Source organism: Cynocephalus volans, chromosome 1, assembly GCF_027409185.1.
Source record: "Cynocephalus volans isolate mCynVol1 chromosome 1, mCynVol1.pri, whole genome shotgun sequence".
Taxonomy (NCBI): domain Eukaryota; kingdom Metazoa; phylum Chordata; class Mammalia; order Dermoptera; family Cynocephalidae; genus Cynocephalus; species Cynocephalus volans.
The window spans coordinates 153,489,265-153,507,390 of record NC_084460.1 but is presented as its reverse complement, the minus strand read 5'-3'; the positions used below and the strand labels follow the sequence as shown (position 1 = coordinate 153,507,390).

Genomic DNA, 18,126 nt, shown 5'->3' with positions numbered 1-18,126 from the left:
TGACTGTGTATTATATCTCCTAAATATATAATTTTAGTCTACTACAAGTTAGACTGTTCCGTTTCAAAATATAGTGGGTTGATATACCATTTTCAATTTAAAATTATGCTAATTATGATGATCGAGGTTTAACTACTATAAATTAACTGTTTCTTTTTAAATCATTTTTCTTTCTGGTCCCTAGATTTCTCATTTATAAAATACATAGATTGAAAATTTCATATGTACTTTCATGCTCTAAACTTTCTTGATTTATAACTGTGCTTATAAACTGTATCAAATTTATAATTAACTTCTGCTCTCTCAAAGAATGATTTCAAAGTATTTGAAGATGTAAATAAGAATATTTCTTTCCAGCACCTTCAAAATCCAAACCTGTGGGATGTTGAATGATTAAAAATTGATCTTAAAGTTGCTCTGTTACACATCCTTCTATTCATGATTAGGTAACATAAGCCACAGAATTGTGCTTAATTCATTCTGGCCATCTTCACAAAGGAATTGTTTTCTTAGCAATCAATTTCAATTGTGTATACTGCAGAATTTAGATGCAGAAACTTACTTTGGTACAGATTTGGTCTCGTTAAAAAAAACACTATAATTTACCTTCAACAATAACATTCTTTTCCTTAAACTGTAACAACAATTTATTAAGCAACTATAGTACCATGCAGTGCTCTAGGGGATGTGTAAATAAACAATAAAAAAGATCAGCCATATTTTGCTCTCTTTGAGGTTTACTTTGAGTCTGTATACGTATGGATGAGTCAGGGTGGGGCTAGATACTAAACATGTAATTGGACAATTGAACAGGGTGAAATGCTACAATAAAGTTTAAAAATCTTAAGAGACGTAGAGTAAATGTCAGGCTACGTCAGATAGGGTAGTCTGGGAAGTAAGCTCTGAAAAGGTGGCCTTCGTGGTACTTATTGCATGCTGGGAGACAAAGAGGATTGTCACTGTCCCTAATGTAGAAGGGAGAAGGTATAGTTATCAGGTACGGTCAAAATTTTTTTGCCTGTCTATTGCTGATGGGCTGTAGGAATTGTTCCCAAAGTTGGCTAACGATTATAGATGGTGAGTAAACCAAAACTAATGGCTGCCCCCCAACTAGGGATGGAATCCTGGAATCTTTTCTTTTTTAAATTCTCACAGTGATGTGATATTAAGTCATATTTGAGGACTGACTATTTAGGATGCAAGTTGTTGAATGATGTTTTGACTTTATAATCTGGCACCACCATCTTTTTAGCCTCACCTCCTTTGTACAATAACCCCCCCAATGTGCATGCACAAGCATGCGTGTGCACACACACACACACTAGTGACGAACGTATGCTGATATCAATGTATTATCACCAACCTGTTGGATGCTCTCCTGACTGGGCACCATCCCAGCAAAAACTCTCCTGTCCTCTTCCCTGCGGTGTGCTCTTCCACCTCATACTACCTCACTCCTCCCCTGGTCAAATCTCATTGTCTCTTCAAAGACCTGCTAATTTTTATCTTTTTTGTGATGTCTTATACAGTGGCACAGGAGTTCAAATTTCTTTATGTTCCCGTAGCATTCTTTGTATGTCTTTATTACATTTATTGCAGGCTATTTTAATTCAATGTTTAAAGTAAGACAAAGCAACTTTTTAATTCAAGCAAGTAAGCCTACCAAAATTAGAGAACAGAGGAGTGGGTCCAAGAAATTTTGCTCTGGTATGAATTGAGAATAGCAAACTCAAAGATTCAAAATAATAGAAGTGAGTTCTTCAATAAGGGTTACTTATTTTGCTTACTAAAAATTAAGGTAAATCTCAGTCATAAGTACAACTAATTTCTTCTTAATAGTTTCCTCTCATGTGCTTCATTAATGGGGTTGGGTGAGCAACCAATGCACTGCTATTAAATATTTTTTTTAAAAAACATGAAAAATTTGACTTTTTAAAAAATTGATTCACATTTTTATATCATCTGTTTTTTCATTAGATGGGGTGTTGCTTTGATATTTTAAGTTTAAGATGCTCTATGGGATTTCCCACTATCTCATTTACCCTATGTTGAATTGCTGAATTTTTTTTTTCTAACATAATAGTGACTATCTTTGTATACTTGTCTTCAAGATATCAGGATTATAATCACACTTCACTTTGCATGGGATTATTTTGTTGCACTGTTTTGTAAACAAGCTCTTGCACTGCCTTCTGAAAATCAACTTCACATAAAGTTTGAGGTTACAGCTTAAGTTTTCATTTTAATCCAGTTAAACTGAATTAGATAGATTTGTTTATTGATTTTTCTGAAGTATTGATACTTACTGCTTTCAAGGTAAAAACCCCTTTGCAAATATTCTGTAATCTTCCTTAACCTAGTTTTACCTTGAAGTATATTTTGCAGACTAAACCATTCATTCTTAGGACATTCCATACTGTCTCTTCTTGTGTATTATGTTTTCTCTCATTCTTCTCATTTCCTTGAAATCTTGCAGTGCAATGGAGAGATTTGTTTTTCATTTTCATAGTGCTAGATTAGTATTGTTTGTCTATTTAAGATAAGGTATTAATCATTTGATCTAGGTTAGTATATAAGTAAGCTTAAGAAAAATTTTGGTTACAAAACTATTCATTTTTTAATTGATTTACTGGCTTATTTTATATATATATTATAATTCATATATATATTTAAATATATATATATTTAAAATTTTATTCACTGATTGCATTTATTTGACTGCATTTTCTTAGTAGCAGTTGATAGATGAATTTTCATGATATTAAATATGTCCTAAAATTGTTACTTCTTTTAGGAAAGTACAGTTGATATTGATGTTGCCTACAGTTGTTTAGAAACAATGTGCATCTAATTAAATGTGTGTGTGTGTGTGTGTGTGTGTGTGTGTGTGTGTTAGATATTCTTGGAGAGATGTATTCTAAAGACATACTTTTCAAAAAAGGAACAGAAAGTGTTGGCTTTGATTATAATGTGAGGTATTAGCTTCCTAATCTATTTTCATAGTAAGAGTTATTAGAACTATTTCATTTATGCTTTGAAGTTTATAGAATATATTAATAATTCTCTGCTTTTATGAAAAACAAGTGAAGAGAGGGAGTCCCTTACTGGTTTAACCCAGAGAAATGGAAAGAGTGTGACAGCTGGCGGCATGGTGGGCCACTTGATTTTATTTTAGGTAGCTATCGTTACCTCTACAGAAGCATCATTAATGACCAATCATAACAGAGTCTTCTTTCTTTTGTTTTTCTTCTGTAAGCTTGTCAATGGATCTCCATTTTCATTTGTCATCTACTTCAGGTGTTTTTACCAATTAATTGTTTTCCATCCAGGGAAACTAGTTTCTGCATTGTAGACAGAATTACTCTCGGTTGCCTGTATTTTTGAAATACATTGTTTCATTCTCAAGAAATTTAGTTACTGTAATTTTTAATAAGGTGAAGTAAGTGAAATATATGTGGACCATCTTTGCACACAAGACAAGGTGACTTGGTTAGGGACTATTTAATCATTTTTACCACCAAATGTTCTCTTGAGAATTGAGTATGTATATATTTGTTTCTTTTCTTCTTTGGGGGGAGTGGGGGTGGGGGTAGGGAGAGCTGATTCAAGTCAACAAACTCTCAAAGGGAAAAAGAGTTATAGAAGCTCAAGGAAATCAAACCTTTTCTTTTCTTTTCTTTCTTTTTTTTTTTCTAGAAACCATTTTAAAGCAGACTTTAAAAATCATTTTCATGGCTAGATATTGAGCAAGCCTTCTGTTATAATATTTATTCCTGGCAGTTTAACAGTGGAGAAATTGTGGCAGGAATATCTCTCTACACATTGATTCCCTCTCTAAAAGAAAAAAAAACTAGGTTAATATTCATCAATCTCTCCATTAGTCCATCTATCCCACCACGCATCATGTGTCATCTCCCCAAGCAAGGGTTAGGAAATGCACACTAAGGAAGCTGAATGAACTGGGACAGACAGCAACAGCAAGATTCTACTCCAGACACATGATCCTGGGACTCCGTCAACAGGATCAGTCGGCAGTGCCTGGGGAGTTCACGTGTAAACTAAGATCTATCCAGAGGTTGAAATTTAAATGGGCAAGGGCAAGGTTAGGACTTGGAACACTAAGGAAATAAATAATCCTAATGGTCTATGTAGTTAGAAAACTGATGAGAATAACGCTCACTAGTAGTTCCTCACATACTGAATGATCTAACATATTCAACCCCTGATGCGATGGAGCCTTGGGAACCATTTATACAAGTGCTCAGTGCTCAGAGTAAAGTGACTTTATAATCACAATATTTAAACTGTTTGAGAACACCTATAAGATACAAGATATGTACTTCAGGTAAGTTGTTTTCGTGGTTGTTGTTTTTGTAACTTGCATTTGTGGATAGATCTCTTCATATGGCGACATTAACTTGGTATGCCGCATCGTTTTCTGAAGATTGTTCTATGGTGATGAATGACTTTCATGTAAGCTGAACTCAAGCCAGTGATTTGGAGTAACAGAATCTTTGTCTCATCAATCTCATGAACCATTTAGTCCGCATTTCAAGAGTAGTTTTAAGTCTATTTCTAAATGTGTATTCTATTTTTATATTATGTCAATCAAATATGCTCTCAAAGGAAAGCTGAGTGAATGGCTCAATTATGGCTGTGGATGCCTTTCTCCTCTATTTCAGGACCAATGCTTCTAAATTACTGTGGGCAAAACTTGGATGTTTCCCATGGGGAAGGATAATGGGAGAGAGAGTAAAAAGAGATTTGATAACTATAGATTTAGAGTTCAATATTTTAGCTTTAATTGTTATTCCCTGGACTATTGTTATGGAGCTATAATATTCATTTGTGACCTGCTTACAATTTTAGGATATTGCATTTGTTTTATTTGCCCATTTTATATTAAAAAAATTCATCTGTGCCAAAAACTTAATATTTTTTACCAAAAAGCATACAAATATTTTTGCAGAATACAGATGTGTAATTATAAAAAAAAATACATTAAATGAGAATAATCAACTCTTTTAGCTGTTTTAGACTTTCTAGTAAGTACTGAAATTTTCTTCTGATAATAATTTTTAGGAAAGAGTTGAAAAATCAATCCTGAATTAGAATATTCACTTTTATATTTTAATTGCGATCACTATTTGTAATTTCCCCTGTATCTTCTATCTATAAATAGCAGCTATACTAGAGAAATAGATATCAATAATACCTTTGACAAAGTACAGCTCTGTAAAGCCTAGGACTAAAAAAAGTACAGGAATGTGTGAAAAATATATCACTTTTCTTAATGACTAGACATGACACAACATTAGCCCTGTTTTATTTTTTGACTGTGAGTTTGTCTGAATAAGCTGATGTTTTATCCTAAACACGATGATGGCTGCTATAACCTGGGTTACATGTTGACTTTTTTTTGCCAGGCCATTGTTATTATTATTATTATTATTTTGCCAAATTTAATAAATTTATACCTCTCTAACAGTATTCTAATGCAATCACATGCAACAATTCCATTGTTTTCTGTTCATCTTTTTCAAAATTACTGTATTTCCATTTTTCAATGAGCAAAACCTTTCCTAAAAGTATTTTATGTTGCATAAATGCTCGTAACATGTTAAGTACTGACATTTTACTATATTTTCGTATTATACACTCTATCTGATTTTATCTGCTGGCACTCTTCTCTTTTCCCAGCTAAGAAATGCCCTTTATCTCAAAATGTGGTGATAGTGTGGGCTAAATTTATTGATTTTTAAACATATGCCTAAACGGTTGAATGTGAAATGTGAACAAACTAGAGAAAATCAGTGTGAAATTCTCTTTTATTCATTTAACACAACTTCCAAAATGTGTAACATGGCTGTACTTCATACCAAATTATTCTTATGGAAAGTCTACATTCTATTCCTCTATGTTGTCTAGAAACATTTGCTTAGAACATTAAATGTGAAAATTAGGTTTTTTTCTGTTCTTTTTTAAACACTTTAACCTAAGGAAAAACACAATTTTGATTACCTTGACAAGGCTTTCAGTTTTCCAATAAACATTTATTTTTATATTGGTAGAAAGTTTTCTGAGCTATAAAATTAATGAAGTATGGTTAAATTAAAAAAAAAAAAAAAGAATGGAAGTGTACTACTTCTTGTATTTGATAGTAAATGCCTAAGAATAATACTCCCAAGATGTGGTTTGGAAAAGAAATATAATTTAATTCACAAAGTCTTGAAAAGATTTATAAGCCACAGCATCATAAATGATTCTTGAAACAGGTTTGACTAGAACTGTCCTCTAAAGCTAACATCAGAAAAATAGCTAGGTATACCCTGGACTGAATGAGCATGAGTCTGACTTAATATGACAGTCTTACTCATAATTTAACAATTTCCTATAATTCTTTGTTGTGAGTTTTCAGAAAAAAATATATTCTCATTTTATGATGGGCTTTGAAATTTGTAATAGCATCATGGCATGCTAGTTAATAAGATGGATCTGAGTCAGACTATTTTGGGTTCTAATCCTTACTCTTACACTTAATCATCTGTGACCTTCAGCAAGCTACTTTCAGAACTTTGTGTTTCAGTGTCACCATGTGTAAAATGGAGATAACTTTAGTGTCATCTTCATAAAGTTTGTATTTGTTAACATTTTTAACATGCTTAAAATGTCTTGTGCAGGGAGTAGCATGGATAAAGCTCTCTGTAAGAAAGGTTAAATAATTAACAAATTTAAAATACTTTTCAAAAGCTTTTGCTTATAAAATAGAAAATATATGTATATTAGTATAATTTTTAAAAGTACGTTTGGCAGAATGAGATGAAAAGGAAGGAAAGGAATGTCAAGAAAGGGACAATAGCCAGGACAAGTTCTTTTTTTTCTTTTTCTTTTTGGTGGCTGGCCTGTTCGGGGATCTGAACCTGTGACCTTGGTATTACAAGGCTGTGCTCTAACCAGGTGAAGTAACTGGCCAGCCCTGCCAGGACAAGTTCTTATAAAATGTGGTGGGGAGGCATGTTATTTTAATGTGTGTGTAACTGAATTTTTTAGAGTCAATTTTGTTCATGATAAAGGGATGGAAAATCTTGAGCAGTAACTTACAGTAGTTCCCCCACATTTTATCCTGTCAATATCAGGAACCCTGTGTTCCACTTAAAAAATGTGACCTCAAGGATCCATTAAAATGTTTTCCATAGATTATCCTATAGGTGGTATAGTGGATTGAATTATGTCCCCCAAAACTCATTGAATCTTGAATTGTGTCCCCAAGTTTTATGTATTAGAAACTTAGCCCCCATTGTGACTGTTAAGAGGGTGGAAAATCCTATTATGGTAATTGAAAGGTGGAGCCTTGAAGAGGTGATTGGATTGTAGGACCGTGCAGTAGTGAATGGATTAAAAATGGTAGTCAGGGGCGTGGTTCTGAGGACTTTAAAAAGAAAGAGCACAGAGTCTCTCTCTCTCTCTTGCTGTCTGCTCTCTCTCCTTCCACCATCTTGCAATGTGAGACCCCTGGGTCACTGTTGCCACCACCAGATGGACATTGGACTTCCCAGCTTCAGAATATGCAGGCAATAAATTTTGATTTGTTATAAATCACCCAGTTCCAAGTATTCTGTTATAACAACACAAAATGGACTAATATAGGTGATCTTGAGTTTTTTTCACTGTGGTGAACATAAAATCATGTGTACATTGGATTTTAAGACCTTTGAACAATGGCAATATGTATTTTTGAAAAGGGGAGAGGATGTAATGATAAATGAGAAATGAGCCTAGACGATTAAAGTTTAACTGAAAATAGAAGCAGCAGAATCCAATTTGCTTTTGTTAGGTATTGCGTATGATTCTTTATGAAAGCATTTGATATATGATCATTTTTGTGGGGCAACGACATTTTTAATTAGAAACCATCACTCTGTCAATAAGATTATTTTGTGTTTTTTTAATCACCACAGCCAGAGGACATAAGATTGTATTTTCTTCTATATAATAACAATATTATATAAATATATAAATGAAGTGATAAACTATAATAAAGTTAGCTTTCATAGTGTCATCTTCAAACAAAAATTTATCACAATCTATAAGAAACAAATTATGACTCAAGTTGAATAATCTTTGATATCTTGATAATTATTTTCAAGTAATCATAATTACTATGAAAAAATAAAATAGTATTTTCTCATGTATTATGAAGAAATGATATCAAATTAAATTCCTCCTTATATAGCTGTCAGATTTTTCCCCCTGAAAGCTGAACAATTTATAACCCCAAAAGGACAAATCTTTGAAAGATTAATCTATTTTGTGTCCTTTAGTTGGTTAATAGCTTCCACTTATTAAATATTCCCTGATGAGAAATTACTGCTTTTACCATTCAATCTCCTATTTTAAAAACCCTACTTCACAGGTATTAGGAGAGATCTAAGTGAAAAATAAGCCCAGTGAATGGCTGTTCAATTAGGGTGTAAAACCTTTTTAAGTGCTATTTCAAAAAGTCAGACTATGTACTTAATAGAACCTAGTGGAGGTCATGTGCCAGAGAATTACTCATAATGATTTAATTCATCCATTTTATAGATTACAGTTTCTGCTTCCATTGATGCACGATGGGTTTATGTGTTTAACTCCCATTAACACTAATGGCAGCTTTGTGCATAAAACAGAAATACATTTAAAAGAAATAGTCTCTTTTTTATATATATATATTAACTTCTACTCCCTTCTCTTTCTAGTCCTATGTAAAAATGTGAATTTAGATAAAAACTTAAAAATTGCATGATAAGGACATTTAAATTATCCATAGTTACTTTAGAGGGATCTCTTTATCATTTAAACTTTTCTAAGAATACTGCTTAGAAAAACAGAGACGTTTTTCTTTTTAAATGTGATTATTTGGAATTAGTTATCTACACTGCAAAAACCAATTCACTGCAGGACATTGAAACCTTGAAATTAATAAGTATTGTATTTGTATAGATAATATTTAGCTTAAAAATCCTCCCTTTTGGGCCGGCCCCGTGGCGCACTCGGGAGAGTGCAGCGGCGCTCCCGCCGCGGGTTCGGATCCTATATAGGAATGGCCGGTGCGCTCACTGGCTGAGCGCGGTGTGGGCGACACCACGCCAAGGGTTGCGATCCCCTTACCAGTCACAAAAAGACAAAAAAAAAAAAAAAATCCTCCCTTTTTCTTGATTAAACATTAAAAAATTTGTTTTCCATTTTTAGAGTATATCTTACTTCTTAATTCCAGTGTAGCTCTAGTGTAGAGAACATCTAAGATGATGGTGGCAATGTGTTCACATGAATTTCTCTAACACATAGATTGCAAAGGCAAAATGTATGGACATTTATTTGATGTAATACTTGGGAATTAGCACAGAGATCTGAAGGTATTTTTGAGTGATGTTACTGGATATAACGGACACAACTTGGCACTCTTTGTGGAATATGAACTATTTTATGATAATTCTGTTTAAATCAGCCTGCTATCTCCTGCACTGTGTCCAATGGGAAAAGAACAAGTGTCAGAACAGAAGACAATTTCCTTATAATGGCTTGTGGCACTTTAATAGAAATATAATGAAAGACACATGTGATTGTACATTTTCTAGTAGTCACATTAACAAAGATAAAAAGAAACATACAAAATTATGCTTAATATATTTCATTTGAAACAATATATCTAATATCATTTTAATATATAATCAATAATGAAAATTATTTTTTCCACCCTTATTTTTGAATTCCAGTGGGTAATTCCCACTTACAGCTCCTCTCAATTTTGATGCTAAATTTTTTTCAGGGATACTTGATTTGTATTTAGATTTTATAAAATTTACAGTTGAAAATGATTCACATACACTGGATGTTTCAAACAGACTTAAAACTTTTCCAATAACCAAATTGACCAAAAAAAAAAAGTCCAATAATATATGCATCGACACTGACAAAAGTGCTTCAGTTTTAAAATTTAAATTAATTAAACTTCATGTACAATTAAAAATTTGATTTCTCAGTTGCATCAGGCACATTCCAGTTGCTCAGTTTCTACATGTAGCTGGTGGCTAACATATTGCACAGTGCAGCTGTGTTTAGGAAAGCTCTGGCTATCATTTGACCCCATCTTCTGCTACTCTCATTCCCACTTCTTTCCAGCCACATTGGCTGCCTTACTCTGCCTTAAACCCTGCACATACTCTCCTGTCTCAGGGCCTTTGCACTGTTTCCTCTGCCTACTATGCTTTTCCTCTAGATTTTGGTATTGCTAATTCCCCCAACTCCTTCAATTCTTTGCTCAAATCTAAACTCAGTGGGGCTTAACCTGACTGAGCTATTTAAAAAAAATCACTCCCCCAGGTCTACATATATCCTGCTCTAATCTTTTTTTCACTTTTGCTAACATAATAAATGATTCTCTCTCTCTTTTAATGTTGATTATTTCTTTTTTTCTTTTTTTCACCCTGACTGGAATATAAACTTCAAGATGATAGGATGTTTTTTTAATCACTTTTCTTAAGAGACATATACCAAGCAGTTAGAATAGTGCTTATAATAACAACAAAATAACAATTGGTGTACAATATATACGTATTTTTAAATTAATAATTAAATAGCTTCCTATAGTTTAGATTTGCAACCTCAGTTAGCAAACTTGAGGGGGTGGTGTACAGAAAATGGACCCTTTAGAAGATGAACTATTTTATGATAATTCTGTTTAAATCAGCCTGCTATCTCCTGCACTGTGTCCATTGGGAAAAGAACAAGTGTCAGAGAGCATTGGAGAGGGAGCCAGGAGACCTAATTTCTGTTCTCAGCTCTGTCACTATATAACCTTAGGTAAGCCAAGTCACGCTTCCAGGATTGAGATTTTTCTCCTCTGTATTATGAGAAAAATGGAATAAACATCACTGAGATTCCTTAAATTTCTAAAAATCCGACTCAGAGCTATTCCTCTCAAAAAACAAATTTCCAAAAAAAGTTTGAATAAATCCATCCACTGGGAGCAAAATACAATTTAGCATAACTCAGTAAGCAATCTAATGCTGTACATATTTGCAGTGTTCTGCACTCCAGAGAGCACCATAAAAGCACAGCCCAGAAAGGGGAAACAGTGAGCAAATAAATGAGAGGAAATTGTCACAGCCAACATTTGAGGCAATGAATAGGGAACTTATAATGGTAAAAAGCTACTTTATTGAGAGACATTGGTGTAAAATACATTAAAATATGCCTTACTGATCAGGCCCAAGCAATTTTTAAAAAATATTATAAGAGGTCATAAACAAAATTTGAACCAATAGGAGTTTGGCAAAGTTTGGAAATGATATAACTGCTACATTTAGATTTTCTTTTATAAGTAATTGAAGTCTGTATGCCATGGAAGATGTGAATATAAATAGCTACCTGTGATTAAGAAGCTTTTACTTGAGAGGGAAATATTTAAAGTGGTAATATAAGACAGAATGTGAAAATTTCTTTTAAAAGGTAAACATTCCCATAGAATTCCAGAGATCGGAGAGATTGTTTGTGACAGAAAAGATAAAGAAAAATTTTATTGGAGAGATGGTCTCAGTGTATTTTAACTTGTCTCTGTGTTACATTTTCTTAACATCTCCACTTTGTTTTGTTTCTTATTGTTGTTTCAGTATCTCTCTATATTAACACGTTTCTGTTGCTTATAACAGAATACCTGTAACTGGGCGATTTATAGAGAAACAAAATTTATTTCTTACAGTTTTGGAGTCTGGGAAATCTACAGTCCAGGGGTGCATCTGGCAAGGGCTTTCTTCTTGGTGACTCTCTACAGCAATGCAGGGTGTCACATGGCTCAAGAACGGGCTGAGCAAGAGAGCTAACCACTTCACTTCCTCTCCTTTTAAAGCCATCAGAACCACACCCATTACTCCATGAATCAATAAATCCATTTACAAGGGCACAGTCCTCAAAATTAATCACCTCTTAAGGATCCCGCACTTCAAATCGCACCTTCTTAATACTGTTATAATGGGAATCAAGTTTCCAATGTGTGAAATTTTGGGGGACACATTTAACCCATAGCACTTCCTTATTCAGTACTAAATACAAGAATATATGAAATTTAAGGAGTGAGAATCCAGAACTAATTGCTGATTTTAGAACTGTAGCTCTCCCTCTCTTTTTCATTTATGTATGTATATCCATACATACACACACATATATACACACACATACATAATTGTGTGTTTTGTATGTATTTGGTTTTGTACTCACACTATAAACTATGCAGTGAAAACTAAATAAGTGATATCTCTCATCTTTTGCTAATCCAAGGGTGATAGCTGAGTACTTAAAAAGAAAATGAAGAAAAATAGTAATGACCAATTAAAGTTATTGATTTTAAAATGCTTATTATTATAAAGCTAGTCATTTGCTGACTTTTTCAAAATTATTTTAGTGATGCATGATGATCTTGATAAAAGAATACTTCCATTAATATTGCAAAAACTACTAAAAAAAGTTCCCATTTCATAATTAATATTTTCATAATTAATAATTAATGATTAATATTGTTAGTAATATCCATTAAGCTAAGTCTATTCAAAAGAGTTGTAGATTTTCATTTCAGAATGGACACAACCAAAAAATAAGGTTGACATTTCTTGAATATTGTAAGACTCTCAGACCCTTCTATAGGAAGCCAAGTTACAGACTTCAGAAAAAATTGTTTTCCAGGATATGATAGTTAGTCTCAAGGCAATTGTATATCGTTATATGGTTGCTGCTGTTTTGTTATAGGTTCTAATTTTTAAAATAAACACAATTTTTAACATATCGGTATTCATTATTCACTATTAAAAAAATGAGATGGATCCCTTTTAAGGTACAATTAGCATTACTTAGCCAAGTGTAGCTTGTCCACACACATAAAATATACTTAAAATCAGGAATTTAAAGCCATATTAGAAGTGAATCTAACCAAAAGTAATAATTATTTCTTTGGGGAAAAAATGTTACATTAGAGCATAGTAAGCTAATGCTATCAAAATGAGACTCTACTATTGAATTAAAATTTATTAAATTCTTGAGAACTTATTACATGCCAGCAGTATTTTTCCATATACTTCATGAGATAACAACATAAAGACATTTTCAAATGTAGTTGCCTAAAAAAGCTTTAAGTAAGAATTGAGTAATTACCATGATAATAGTTGCAACGCTTACCAGTGAAAGCATGTTATGTTGTTCAACTAATGTGCAAAGGAAAAAAAAAAAATGTGAGTTGGTATATCTTCTAGGAGAAAGTGTCAAGATTCTCTAGCTTCAAAAAAATAAGTATGTGCCAAGTACTCTTTCTATGTTTTCTATGCATTACCTCGTTTAATCCTTTATATAAATCATATGGAACATGTTCTATTATTATCCTCCCCAAATAACTAAAGAGAAAATTAAAGTACTAAGACTTTAAATAGAACTTTTTTGCATTTGTGATGCAGACAGAATTTTAACTTAAAATATTTGATTCTATCCACTGAGCTATTAACCATTAAACTACAAAAAAAGAAAAAGAAAAGAAAAGAAAAAGAATCTGCTGAAATAGGTATTAATTTTGCTAACATGTTTATAATATATTTTATATGTTTTACCAAAAATGCCCCAATCAAAACATTTTGGGAAAGCAAATCTAAGCCTTTTACTATTGCTTCTGTTTATGGAAGCTAGAGGACACCTCAGAATCATTAATAGATCAAAGAGCTCTATACCTGGAGGTTATCCATCGCATCTGGTCAAGGTCAATAGTAACTAAAATTATTGCCATGTGTTTGGTGATTATTAGTTCAGTTTTTTTTTTTTTTTTCTTTTCCTGCAATGGTCCTGTATTAGGAAGCATTTTAGTATAATGACAGCTTTTTAATTGGAAAACGTGACTAAGGCTCTAGTAGTAACAGATACTTATATTTTCATTTTTTTTTTCTTACTGCTACAAATATCTCTGGAGATCGATATAGTGTCCAGATATCTAATTTTTTCTTATAGCTCTCCCATAACTGTTAGGTTGAGGTACTAAGTTGTTTAGTGTTTGTCATTTTATATGTGCACTGTTGCCCTAACAATCCTGGGGCATTCATTTTGAGACAGTGATGACTATATTCTTGTAAATTCAAACTATAACATTTCCACTGATTTAATTAACAAGCAAGCATTAGATAGTTATTGTTTCTTCTTAAATTCACCCCTAGATCACTAATGCAATATTACCTAACAATTTCTTATTGAACATATATTTTTATTTTAAACATTTAAAAATGCATTCTGCAAATACATGTGAATGTGATTATATATTTAATTCAATTTTGACACAAAATCATGTAAAAAAAATGTTTTGGTCAATTGCCGTGCTGTAATTTTGTTAATAAAAAAGTGACTTATCTAATGAAAGTTAACAGTAATTTATATTACATATAAAATATAATTCTTTAGTAAAGCACCCTTAAGCGACTTAATATTATATGATATGTTTCTCACTATTGTGTAGAATTAAAATCTTTGCCTTATATTTTGTGCATACAAACTCTACTAAGAAAAAAATAAAATTACCTTTACGACTTTTTCTCCATTGACAATTTTGCATGCTTAATTTTTTAATGCAGAATTATGTGCATTAAATTTCATATGGAATATGTTTGGAAATATGGTTCAAATAAAATTGCCAGTATTCTTAGTGGGAGAAAGTCATTTAGTAAGGGATAAGTACCCGGTAGCTATCCTTTAAACAGTTTGAGCTTTTTGTGCCACTGCCTTTCTTTAAATGATCCTATTTTTAAAAGTTGTCTTGTAGAATGGGAAATAACAGAAAATCCATATTTAGTAGTCAACCAGTAACACTCCCTTTGTGTTTCCAGATATCTCAGAAAACAAATCATATTGAAATACATGGCATTAATACAAATAAACTGTTTGTTCCTGCTACAGCTAGAAGGTTGTGATTGTGATTTGGAATCACCCACTAGCTTTTCAGAGCTAAGAACAAAGCAAAGATGTTCAATTTTGGATTAACATAGCATCTTGTAGAATACATTTGTATATAGTTATTTATAAAGCCGGGGTAAGGACACTTTCGTAGCATTACATCATCAACGTAAAGCTTAACAGAAATAATTGAAACAAAGAGCATTCATATGCAGATATCTTATCTGTAGAAAGCCCAGAAACTGTCTCCCAGTTTTACATTCATAACTTTCATTCACAAGAGCCTAGTGAATAGATGTTCTCTGAAATGCCTCATTATTTCTTTCTTTCTTGAAATGAGCCTTTTACAATCTATTAGAGGAAGATATAGCCATTTTCCCCCTTGGGCATGTTCAAATGCATGCAGGTCATCACCTAATGTTATTTGCAACCTTATGTTTTTCTTTCCTGTCAAAGGATTTCTTTCATTTTCACTCTTGCTATAGGGCTTTAAAAATAAACTTTAGGTGTCTGCGTTTCTAGGGTACCTAAAGTAACATACAAATTTAAACAGTGTATTTTGGCATTATCACTGTTACAACCAAGAACGTTAAGTGGTCTGATTTTTCACAATAGACTTCTGTTTAATGGTTATATTGTGTGACTCATACTGAGAAAATACAGTAAATGCAAATGGGCTTAGCTGAAATTAGATTTTTTAAGTATAATTTAAATTTCATTCTCTAAAAGAAAAATAATCCATTCTTAGTGATAATTAATCTTCTGCAAATGTAGAAAATTTTGTATATCCATGAAACAGCAGAAATTTAAATATATCAAAACATTCATAATTTACTAATTTAATAAAATAAAGCAATTTTAAAGCACATATTACATTATTTTATGTTCAATACACTTTCACATAGAAAGACTGGGATGTATTGTGGATGGTCTTTCCTAGACACAGGTAAGTCTTATATTTACATGAATTTTTGCACAGTCTTAACGACATTTATGGTTGTATAGATATAATCTATATTGACCAAGGAAATGTATCTTTATTCCCTTAATTGTAGAATGATTGCCTAAAATTTGTCAAACTATACTGTTTTTTATTTCTAGGGTTCTTAACAGGAATATTTTAAGTATTCATGTTCATAATTAAAGATAAGGAAATAGATATAAAGACAGAAAATTAGAGGAATGTAGTGGTAGGAGTATTTAACCATAGTGCTATAATTTTTTTTTTTTTTTTTTTTTTTAAGAATGATCACACAATGTTGATTGCAACTCAGTCATCTCTAGGGTATATCATTTCAATTTCTGTAGCTTTTGTCTCATTTATTTTTCTTTGAGTAGCAAAATAACATACAGTAATAGATTGGGGAGTAATAGTAAGACCACCACATTTAATTAAAACATCTCCAAATTTTATTTATATTTGTCATATAAAAACTTACTTTTTAAAATAGTAATCTTTTAGAGAATGCATAAACCATGAATTCAGAAAGATCATCATCATTTTTTTTTTTTTTTTCTGACCGGTAAGGGGATCGCAACCCTCGGCATGGTGTGGGCCGCACCAGTGAGCGCACCGGCCATCCCTATATGGGATCTGAACCCCCGGCCTCGGAGCTACCAGCGCCGCACTCTCCCGAGTGAGCCACGGGACCGGCCCGATTATCATCATTTTTATAGAAGCTGTTCAGATTGTGAACCGGTTAAGGAAGGATATTGAAGAAGGCACATACTACATTCCTACTCTTTGATACATTGTTGGAAACCAAAAATAAAAAAGGAAAGTACAAAATAAATTTTAGACATAATTGTAACTATTGGAGAGTCAAGAAAGATACTTTTAAAATACTAAACAAATATCGTAATACCATTTTTGTAAAATCTTGAAGGGTCTTTAAATGTCTGAATATGGAAGTGCATCAATTAACTCGACTGATGTACATTCTCATGCCTTGCTCTGTGTTGTAGCTGGTGAGACCAACCCTTACAGTCTAATACATAGACAGGAAGTAGGCCAATTTTAGAAAGTTCATTACATGCCTCTTAACTCCTATTTTTATGTGAGTATTTCGCTGTATAGTCACTTTAGCAAACCATGGATTCATGCTTGGTCAAAATCCTAGCAAATACATATCCTTTCTGTTTAGCTGATCTGTCAGAGTGATTTAAGTGCTGAAAGAGGAATACAAATTCAACAAAAGCTCAGTAATATCTCAGGCCAGGCAGTTCCAAGGATACTGCTTCAATGGTCATATACATTGGAGAGATTATATATCACATAATCAGAGACAGTAACATCAAGTTCAGAATTGTCAATAGAAATATCAAAATAATAGTCTTAATTTAATGTTACCTCAGTTTTCTTTCTCAATGAATATAAATAAATACTTTTTGAAATATAAATTATCACTTGGTCTCTCTTCATGCTGATGGCACATTAAATAAAAGTCTTTGTTGTATATATGGGTATTCAATAATTCTCAGTTGGCCTCTGATTTGTTCTCTTAAATTTGGATAAACCAAATCTTACATTATGCCTCTTTGTCCAGATATTTTATTCTTATATTTAAAAAAACAAAACAAAACAAAACAAACAAAAACCTTCAAGTAGGTTACTTTAAATTACTATCATAAAACAAATTTTAAGAATATTTAAAAATAATAGTCATGCTTCTAATACTTAGGCTTCACATTCTCCTTCTTATAGTAAAACTAATTATTAGAATAAAATCTGGGACTGTGTGTTATACATGTAGGGCAGAGAAATAAGAAATATTTCCTAATGAGGAAACTGAAAATTTCTGAGCTTAAGAAGTCTGAATCACTACCCAATCTTTATTTTACATGTGAAATCTGCATATCATTATAATTTGTCATCCTAAATACATTACAGAATTTTTGCTTTCTTCATCAAAAATTACAATACAATGCATATTATGATAGGTGAAAATGTTCTAATATTGATTGAATTGCATTTTATTTGGGGTTTATTTTATATGTAGTCATTTACTTTTCTGTTACGTTGTTGTCCGTTGTATTACAAAAATGTGAGTTGAAATCGGCCAGTCGTTTACCCCACTATCTGACCATGTGCAAGTGTCAGAACTTCCTGGGCTTAATTCCCTGTGTGTAAAACTAAAATGAGTTATCGCATGTAAAGTCCTATTCACAGTGCCT

At 32.3% G+C, this 18,126-nt stretch overlaps 1 protein-coding gene across 1 annotated transcript in view; it reads left to right on the top strand.

The window, feature by feature from the left end:
• The window catches only part of LOC134362072 (uncharacterized), a 122,192-nt gene extending 105,599 nt beyond the window's left edge, over positions 1-16,593 (top strand). Inside the window, exon 2 of the mRNA XM_063077451.1 lies at positions 16,481-16,593. Coding sequence (XP_062933521.1) covers positions 16,481-16,593 — 113 coding nt within the window. The remainder of the gene's footprint in view (positions 1-16,480) is intronic.
• The last annotated feature ends 1,533 nt before the right edge of the window (positions 16,594-18,126 follow it).